General features: G+C 42.3%; 1 protein-coding gene across 1 annotated transcript; it reads right to left on the bottom strand.

Moving 5' to 3' along the window:
* Positions 1-418: 418 nt before the first annotated feature.
* Positions 419-9295, bottom strand: LOC123447826 (la-related protein 6B). The gene is made up of 10 exons (XM_045124513.1): positions 8668-9295; positions 7956-8037; positions 7050-7144; positions 6763-6834; positions 6576-6655; positions 6378-6474; positions 4944-4991; positions 4793-4861; positions 2401-2538; positions 419-1115 (listed from the first exon to the last, which is right to left on the bottom strand). Exons 1-10 carry the CDS (start codon positions 9058-9060, stop codon positions 738-740), a joined length of 1452 nt encoding a protein of 483 aa, XP_044980448.1. The 5' UTR covers positions 9061-9295; the 3' UTR covers positions 419-737.
* Positions 9296-9844: the final 549 nt, after the last annotated feature.

Genomic DNA, 9844 nt, shown 5'->3' with positions numbered 1-9844 from the left:
GATGTGTGTGTGTGTGAATGCCAAAAGACTAGAATGCATAAAATCAAAGGCCATTATAAATATCATTCTAACAATTGTGACATTTGGCCTCATGAGGGAGTCTTTCCCGACGATGCGCTGCTAGCTCGTCGAGTGATAGTGAAGCCGTTTACTAAAGGTTCCAAATGAATTATAGAATTATTTGTTAGAATTGTGACCAAGGAAACCTTTTCTATCTCTTCTCTTTGCTACATTCGTGTGAATCAAAAACTTGACTCTCGCTAATTAAATGCACATAAATTGCCATGAAAAACGTTCAATTTACCATGCCTAAAAATCTGACATTATATTTTGGCATTTTCAAAAATATCTACAAATCGCCATCAATCTCTCTCAGCTGAGGTATAGGATATAAAAGTGCACTGCATAAAACATCACATTTTTTATCATGTTCCTTTTATTTTCTTTACTTTTTCTGTGTCCACATGAGCTTTTACTTCTACAATCTTACAGTCAAAGAGGCAAAAAGGAGCACAAAAATAGGAGTTACAAAATGGTGACCGTAATCACTCAGAAACCACTGCGCTACCGGTTTTAAAGTACACACAGCACGTGCAAAACCATATTATGGTCTGTAAATCAGAAAGCACACTCCAAAAGACAAGACTTCTAAAAGACAGTCTCTCAGCATCTCTCTATCAACATGACAAATCAGCAGCACAAGCTGTGTCTCGTCTGTCCTGTGGCGCGAATCAAGTTCAAGGTTCACTAGTGGATACGCTGGGCGTCGATGTTTGCGGCATTCCTCTGCCCATTGAGAACCCACGAGTGCCGTCTGGCATACGGGGCCCTGGAAGCTGCTTGTTAGCTCCCGCAGGTGGCGATGACTGTGTCTGTTGTTGCTCAGCCTTGACTGGGTGGCTGGAAGGTGGCGTTCCGACAGGATGGGCGCCACTCCGGTTGTTACCTTGATTGTTGCTGTTTTGGTGGTGGTAGTGGTGCTGCTGCTGTGGATGGTTGTTATGGTGGTATTGATTGTTGTTATGGTTGTTATGGTAGCCACGCCCTCTGCCTCTGCCTCCACGTCCTCGTCCTCGGCCTCTGCCGCGCCCCATATCTCCAGTGCTTTCCTCAGACTGTACAAAATAAATGTTTTTCAGGTCAATGGGGAAAAGTCCCTTCAAACAAGCTTGGAGGTATATAAACAGACAAAATAAACTGAATCTCAAACAATTCAGGTGACAACTCAAAGAAAAAGTGGGTAAACTTGCAGCAACGTACTGCTGAAACTACAAGACAAGTAACAAGTTGAATATTCTTCTGGTATTAGCTGGTTGACAGCAAACACAAAGACTGCTCTTCCAAATTGGGCTTATATTTGGACAGATGTTGGCAATGGTACTTTTTAAATTCTTTGTATGGTATGTTCAATAATGAAGGAAACTCGTGAGACTATAAAGTACTTCATACATTTCTCTCCTGAAGGTGCACTATGGTCAGGCTGGGCATTGATTAATTTACAAAAGTAAGAAAGTGGTAGAAAAAGACGTTGGCTAAGGGGAGAGAATCACTCTTTAACTGCCCGTTGGTTAAATAGAAGATGAGACCTCTCTGCAGAAATATTGCAGATAACACCCCAGTGGAATCCACTTTGAGGTATATAAACAGACAAAATAAACTATATCTCAAGCAATTCAGGTGACAACTCAAAGAAAAAGCGGGTAAACTTGCAGCGACGTACTGCTGAAACTACAAGACAAGTACCAAGTTGAATATTCTTCTGGTATTAGCTGGTTGACAGCAAACACAAAGACTGCTCTTTCAAATTGGGCTTATATTTGGACAAATGTTGGCAATGGTTCTTATTAAATTCTTTGTATGGTATGTTCAATAATGAAGGAAACTCGGGAGACTATAAAGTACTTCATACATTTCTCTTCTGAAGTAAAATGAAGACTATAAACTCGGGAGACTATAAAGCACTCTGGTCAGGCTGGGCATTGATTAACTTACAAAAGTAAGAAAGTGGTAGAAAAAGACGTTGGCTAAGGGGAGAGAATCACTCTTTAACTGCCCGTTGGTTAAAATGAAGATGAGAACTCTCTGCAGAAATAACACCCCAGTGGAATCCAATCCACTTTGAGGCAGCTCGAACGCGGGTGGGGTGAGACCCACCCCACCATGAGCTCAAGCCACTGAGCTAGCACTCAGTTCTTGGTAGAAACGAGGGAGCATATTATCAATGGTCTTAATGTCTTGTGAAGGAGAAAGAACACTTAAGTGTGGTGCTTACCCAAATATGCTGAATAGAGACCAAAAATAATGAGGCTAATCAAGATAAAATATCATTAAATCTCATGCACACCTTTAGCAAGACTGGAAAAAGAGACTATGTTCCAAAACGGCGGAAGGAATACTTACAACATGCTCTCCTATTGCATCTGACGGTTGAGATATTTCTTCTGAATGTTTATCATTTGGTTGATCAGAAGTGGAAACATCCTCCTCACCGTGTACATCAGTTTCATGCCCACCCTTCTTGCCTTTGCCTCCCTTAGCCTATAACACAAAACCATTAGAACGTTTTAGGAAACAGTTTTTTTATGCAACATGCAAAGAAACAAAACAAAGGATTGTTGGCGTATACTCCCTCTGTACCTAAATAATTGTAGTTGGGGAGAACTCTACAATTATTTAGGTACAGAGGGAGTATTAAGCAAAGTTAAAAGAAAAGCACCTAGGCGCTAATTGTGCGTCTTGCCACTGCCTTGCGCTTTTCTGAGCACAATAAAGCGCTGAGCGTTTTGCTATCGCCTAGAGGCTAGGCGCGCTTAAGCAGGGCACGCCTTTTTTAACTATGATATTAAACTACTTCTACGATACACAAACAAATTTTTAAAAGCACTGTGACATATTTTAAGTTGTTAATTGATGTAATTCTCAAATGATACATCAAATTTATGATTCTTCCTAATAGATCAGAAGTGAAATAAATGGGTCACTGTTTGAGGTTGGAACATACTGTAGGGCGAAGGTGTGATTAAACAGGGAGGTGAACTACTTATGTTAAAAGATGCCTTGCTAACACCAAAAAGGTTCATGATTTTTTATTTCTGAGGAACGAGGTTCATGATTTTTTTTATCCAAATGCATGTCAAAAATCCGTTTTTTTAAGTTACAGTTTCTCAAAAGCAATTGCTTTTGTTTTCATATTAACAAGCTAAACTTACATACATGTTAACACATCAACCTTCTGGAGTATATTAGTCGAAATTTCCTTGGAGGTGCATCCAAAAAAGATGGAGATATTTTGTGGTGATACTTCATACGGACACGAATAATAAAAATGAGTTGCAACTTCAAGTAACGACAATCTTCAAAAAGCATGCCAAGCCAAAAAAAATATTGACATTGCTAAAATTAGTTATTGCGTAACGGTTCAAGCCGAACGCATCCATTATTTCACATCCATAACCTCCGAGGAGACTCAAACACGTTTTTTTATAAGGGAACCATACAATGGCGCAGTTTGGCTTCAATACAGCCACAATTTAGTGGCAGCTAATTTGGAACACAAACCGTGCATGAACATCACCAAGCATACTTCCATTGTTGTTCCTTGTCATAGGTAATTATGTCAACTGGTGCTGGATGCCACGATAAAGTGAAGTAAATGCAACTAATGGTAGTTTCATTATGGCAGACTTCATATTTGATATGTCCGGAGGGTTCAAAATGGATAGTGTTGAGCCACTCCGGTATTTCCTTCTAAGGGACTTGCAGCATTCTTTTCTGAGAGCAAATTTGGAATGTATATTTCTAAGTGGCATTCCCATATACTCCCTCTAGAGAAATATAAGAGCATTTAGATCACTACTTTAGTGATCTAAACGGTCTTATGTTCCTTTACAGAGGAGTACTTTGCATATTCAATTATTGCCGATTAACATCCAATCGAACAAGATGTTATTTTTTAGAAAACTAGGGCATGATTAAATCAGTCTATAAGGACATGATCTCAAACAAAGATGCTCGAGTCAAGAGTTTTGTGCAGTGTAGAAAGCAGCCGAAACAAGATGGAGGAGTGTAACAATGAGCATGACTGAAAATTCTATCACTTGAACAGTTGAGTTGAAGCCACCTCCATGAGTCAAATCTATATGATTATATGCCAAACATGCTTACCGCAGAAGCTTATGCGTGTCATTATGCAGTCCAGGTGATGCAACATGAATTGTCAGCTTGCGATTGGTAGGCTTTGGAGTCGTTGAGGAGAACAAGTGAGAATCATAGGGCGAGCATTTTGCCAACTCTAAATTAGATCCAACAGCTTGGCGCGCGTGGTGGTCATACTTTTTTCCAGAGCGGCGCGGGGGGGGGGGGGGGGGGGGGTAAAGCTCAGCCCTTGCCAAATATGTTACGCCCCATGATCTTTGTAATCTCATGCATTCAGTATGATTGTAATTTGCCAATCAAAAAAAGATTGACTCCTAAAAGAAGAAACGAGTCTTTCTAAACACACTTCGACCTTAGACCCTAGTAAATGTACCATACTTAAGCTGACCTACAAGAACTAAGGAGAAAATATGCATTATTAATGCATCATTACAAATGTAAACAGAGTCGCATTTGCAAAATGACAGAATTACGTGTATAAGAAATCAAGTTGTACAAATGATTTATTCTTGTAGCCTCATCGCAACCCAATGGCTTGAGATGTTATGGCAAGTACTTATCATCATGATGTTTTGCTTAAGCAGTTAAGCACAAAAACTATCTCATGTCCAATTGATTAAACCCAATGGATGGTTACCATGCAAGAATTCAACAACCGAACTCTAAGCCCGCTTCTCCAGTTCCTCTCATCATTAAGCACCACAATCTGTATTGGATGAAGTGATGTCATTGGTAATACGGGCAAACAAGTTATTATGCTATTAAAGAGGTTGTGTAATGATAAATACCGCTTTCTCAGCATCCTCAACAGTCTCATACTCAACAAAAGCGTGCAGCTGCCATCAGGGAAAAACAATCAGCTTCACATACATACATCAGCAACGGTGCACTAACACACATCAAGACAATGGTGAGAACAAAGACTATGATAACAACAGTTTAACTGTAAAAATGCAAACATTCATTTAAACCAAGCTGCATATCGCACAATTATTGGCCAAATCAGCATAACACAGACAAAATTATTGGAATTTGTTTTTCCTATGGAGCTAGGATTTGTGGGTGCTCTGGGGGGGAGAGGATGTAAGTGGCCGGGAGGCAGTGTACATGTATTAACTCTTCTATATCTTATTGTATAATTGGTAATGAGAAAATGGCACGGGATATTAAAACCTCTTATGGGGACACCTTGGCCTAAAAATGGCACAGGATATCCAGTTGATATTAAAATCTCAATTATAACGACTATTTTATTGTATGGAGAGAGACCCCTTAATAAGCCTAGTATACACCCCTACTACACAACATGACAGCTACCTAAGCATGCTAGCGTGGAACTTGAATGCATGCAACCACATCCAGAGCATTAATAAAAATCACATAAACCTCTCATATCTCCTACTTAAAAAGAATTATTGGGCCCCTGGGCGGAGGGAGCGCGTCCACTCTTATTAGGCCCTGCTCGATCCAGCTGCCAAAAGCGAGAAAATGTTTCGTTGCTTTTTCGATCTCCCCAACTGCGGTTCGTTTTCCCAAGTGTAGTAAACATGGCGGGAGCTTGCTCTTGCAGCCTGCCAATGCATGCGCTTCTAATCATCCATCAATTGGGGCATGCATGCGCCATGCAGCGTCCCAGCTCGCGAAAAAGTAGCAGCAGTACCGCGCGCGCCTGAGCCGAGCATGGGGTTGCATGCGGGCGAAGCGGGATTTACTTTGGCAATAAATTATGCATGGAAAACCGAAGAAGCGGATGCTTATTTTAGGCATTAATCATGATTTCTTGGTATCTGCAATCTGGTTGGGGGGCCTAATAAACCCGGACGGAGGGAGTACCAAATAAAATTACGTTTTCTTTGGTAAGCCAATAGATGCTTACCAACTAAGAGTTTGCCAAATAAGATCTTATATTTTTACACAATCGCAGTAATTTGGGAACGTAACTCACAGACTAATCCACTAGTAGAATATTTATGCCTCGGGTGCAATGCACGGGCCATTATCTAGTCTAATAATACCATGTAAATAATGCATCCACACATATCCACCCCTATTTCACATCAAAGAATATATGTTGCACTGAACTTAGTCCATTCAGGCTGTCCAAGGATACAGGGTTCAGGAAAGATTCAATGGATCAAAAATAGTTACCCATGCATCAGAAAACAACTGCCATTAAGAATATGAGATTATATTTGAATGTTATAAACAGGAATAATAATTACCTTGTTGGCAAAAAGCATATCTAGTTTAGCAGATCTATTAGTGACTGGACCACTGCCGTTTGGGGTCTGAGGATAGCATGTTCTGATTGTCTTTACGCTGCAACACGGCAAACAAGAATCAGCAGAGAAACATGTCGCAGTTTTCTCAAGACAGAAAGAGAATAGCTGCACTCTTTGCTGATCTACAATAACTATTACCTGCCAGCAGATGAGAAAATCTTCATAAGGTTCTGGTAACAATGATCATCTGGAAGATTTTCTGCAACAACAATTCGGGACTACAAGACAGAGCAAGTCTTCATTATTACAGTCTAGCCATTTTACCATAAAAAGGAAAGTAAAGCATATGGTTGTTGCATGCAATGTATAAAGACCTCATAATTACCTGGAGTTCTTCTAAATCTGATTCTGTAAATGGTTGTCCCCGCTTTACTCTGTTTCCATCTTCACTCACCACCTGCATGTATAACCAAACAATCATAAATGTAACTGCAGTCACAAGTAACATGCAGAGGAATGACAAGCAAGCAGTAGTAGATGTGCTGCAATTGATCATATTCTTATGACTTATGAAGGACAGTACCCTGTTGATGAATGAAAGAATTTCAAAAATAATAGAAGTCCATTCTGAGATCTGGCCACAATATACAACAGGATTATCATTGAACTTACAAGCTTTGATGAAGTCCGAAGAGCTGAAGCAAGCATGGAACTACTTTGCACCAGAGCCTTAATTTTCTTAAAGGAAGCAACAACTGACATCGGTACTGCATTGAGTGAGAATGTTAATCAGATACCAATATGTATTTGTTTGTCCAAGTATCAAAGGAGGTATTTTTTCTCTATAATAGACAGAACCTGATTTCCTGTTTCTATATCAAAATAAAGTGAACAAAAGTAGCATATGAAAGTCACAGTTGAAAGACTTTCATATGAGAGAACTCAGTCAAATTTGGGTAACTATTTTCCGATCAGTATGGCAACCATTGTCCTGTTGATAACTGGGAGACAGTAGAAGATAATACTACTCCCTCCGATCCATATTAATTGGCACAGCTTTAGTACAACTTCGTACTCCCACAATTAATATGGATCGGAGGGAGCAAACGATAAGATTTTTTTTTAAATCTTGATTTGTCAATTGGCATTGGACAAATTACAGTCCAATCCTTTGCCCAAATTTTATAATAGAATGAATCAATGCAATCTTAATTCCTAATTAGATCAAAGACAGCCCAAGAGAAAAAGTATCCAAAATAACATAAGATACTGCAAAAAAAAGCAAGATCTATATTATGTCAAGTAGATGCTATCTTCGTTTCAAAGAAAGAAACATGTATCATCTAGGAAAGTAATGAAATGGTAACATGCATAATATATCCAGTTATTCATTTTTGGAAGCCTTTTTTGAGTCTCACTGTCAGCTGAAAGCTTTAAAGTAGCAAGATCATAAACATGATAATTTTTTCTATTCATGGAATAGAAAGCTACAAAATAAAAAATAAAATAGTGAATGAGTGATGACATCTTCCAGACAAGTCCCAACGAAATAGCTTCAGATGCAAGCATACAACTCACCATATCCTTCGGGATCCTTAGTAATAAACCTCATCAAATGCTCTGTGGTGGCCAGGTTTATATCACTAAAGTAATACTCCACCTGCAAAGTTTATAAATTAATGAAATGAATAAGTAGAGAAAAAACTATCCGTGTAGCATAATAATAAATGAAAAACATTAATATAACACCATGAGACGGAAGTGTGAGAGCACCAAAGATAACGATCTACAGAAGAGTTGAAACTTGACTGGATTACAGTTTCAAATCAAGATGCTACTCACAATATGGACCTATTTAATTGACATGGTTAAAAATCAACTCATTATATTATGGTGCAGCCCAATTACATCAAACTACACCACTAAAAGCGTATACAATGTAATCCAAGCCCACACACTACAACTGCGCAAATACCACAATATGATAGGTTTAGCTTCCTGGTGATCCCATTCCACTCAGAGTGGTCCAGTTATTGAATATGCAAACGTTTATGTAATAACTACACAGCAGTTTGATACCGAAGAGCTCAGAATAAAAAAATCGACTCAGGCCCGGCTATAATTGCCGAAATAGCAGAAAGCTTTTTAAGAGTCACACATGACAAATATATCTGACGACGCAGTTACTAGAAACCTAGCAAATTAACCTTCTTCTTCTTCTCTTTATTCCTGATCTAACTGCGCCTATTCGAAATCGAGCAACACAGCAACGAACAAGAGGAGCACCAACCTGCTTGGTGATCTTGTGCAGCACGTCGTCCGTGATCAGCTCTCTCCCCTGCTGGTGCGCCTGGGCCGGAGGCGGCGGCGGCGGCACCGCTTGCTCGGCCCCCATCTCATGCTCAGGCACAGCAACAAAGCCCGCGGCAGCAGCACCGACGGCCGCGTAGAACTCGAACGGCGGCCGGGGCGGGGGCGGGCCCGCGGCGAAGAAGGACGCGGGCGGCGGCGGGGGCGGCGCGGCGAAGACGTGGATCACGGGCTGCACCGGCGCGGGGGGCGGGGGCGCCGCGGCGACACGCGGCACGAACTCGGGCGCCTGCGCGTTGAGCCGGCTGGCGGAGCTGCTCCGCGAGAGGCCCCCCGGCAGCTCCTCCCCGGCCGCCGGATCCTGCTGCGACATCGGGCGGGGCTAGGGTTTCGGCGCCAGCTAGCAGCAGAGCAGCGGCAGGAGCAGCCGACGCTGCCGTGGCAGCAGGGTAGCGGTAGGATTAGTAGCAGCGGCAGCGCTGTACTAGTGCGGCTGGTTAGGGTTTGGGCACGGCGGAGAAGGGGAGTTCTCGGAGGGCGCGGGCGCCGGCGAGGTCGGATATTTATGGGGCGCGACACGCGGAGGCTTCCACGGGGGATCGACGCCGCGGCCACGCTGCGCCTCCGATCGGAGAGGGATGTGACTGGCACGAGGGGGCGGTGGACCCGGTGTATGGTCTGATGGGCGAGCCGACGCGGGGCGTGGCGTCCGCGTCGGTGTTGGTGTATGGGCCGGGCGTAGGGAGGGGAGGAGCGGGTAGGGCGTGGGGCCGGGAAGCAAGCGGGGATTGGATCGAGGCGGAGCGCACCCGTGGGTGTCGTGTCCGTATGATTCCTCGTGCGCGAGCAAATCGGGGTGCCTGTTCCTGTTTGTGTAGCCGCGTGTGCGGGTAGAAGAGTAGGCAACGGCTTTCTATTGGCGTAGGCAACGGCTGTGACCACGACACATGGCGGCAGTCCAGTCCATCAGTGAAGAAAGATGAAGTTTCGACGCTATACCAAAGTAGGACTACCATCATAGTAGTGCCAAAGTAGTGTATATAACCGGATTTTGAATTATATTTCAGCAAGGTGTGTATCCTTGATTTGATCTACACATTAAGATATGCAAAAAAAAGGGGGGGGGGGGGTGAAAAGTAGTAGATCAAGTGAGAAAA

The sequence above is a fragment of the Hordeum vulgare genome, chromosome 4H, assembly GCF_904849725.1.
Source record: "Hordeum vulgare subsp. vulgare chromosome 4H, MorexV3_pseudomolecules_assembly, whole genome shotgun sequence".
NCBI lineage: Eukaryota > Viridiplantae > Streptophyta > Magnoliopsida > Poales > Poaceae > Hordeum > Hordeum vulgare.
Note: the sequence above shows the minus strand (reverse complement) of the source record. Positions and strands in the feature narration are given on the sequence as shown.

What these genes read in the sequence shown, in the direction of transcription:
- LOC123447826 (XM_045124513.1), bottom strand. Translation starts at nt 9,060, where the DNA reads ATGTCGCAGCAGGATCCGGCGGCCGGGGAGGAGCTGCCGGGGGGCCTC. An exon ending in TTCGGACTTCATCAAAGCTT is followed by an intron (nt 6,835 to 7,049) that starts GTAAGTTCAATG and finishes TTATACATGCAG; the next exon opens with GTGGTGAGTGAAGATGGAAA. An exon ending in CAGATTTAGAAGAACTCCAG is followed by an intron (nt 6,656 to 6,762) that starts GTAATTATGAGG and finishes TCTGTCTTGTAG; the next exon opens with TCCCGAATTGTTGTTGCAGA.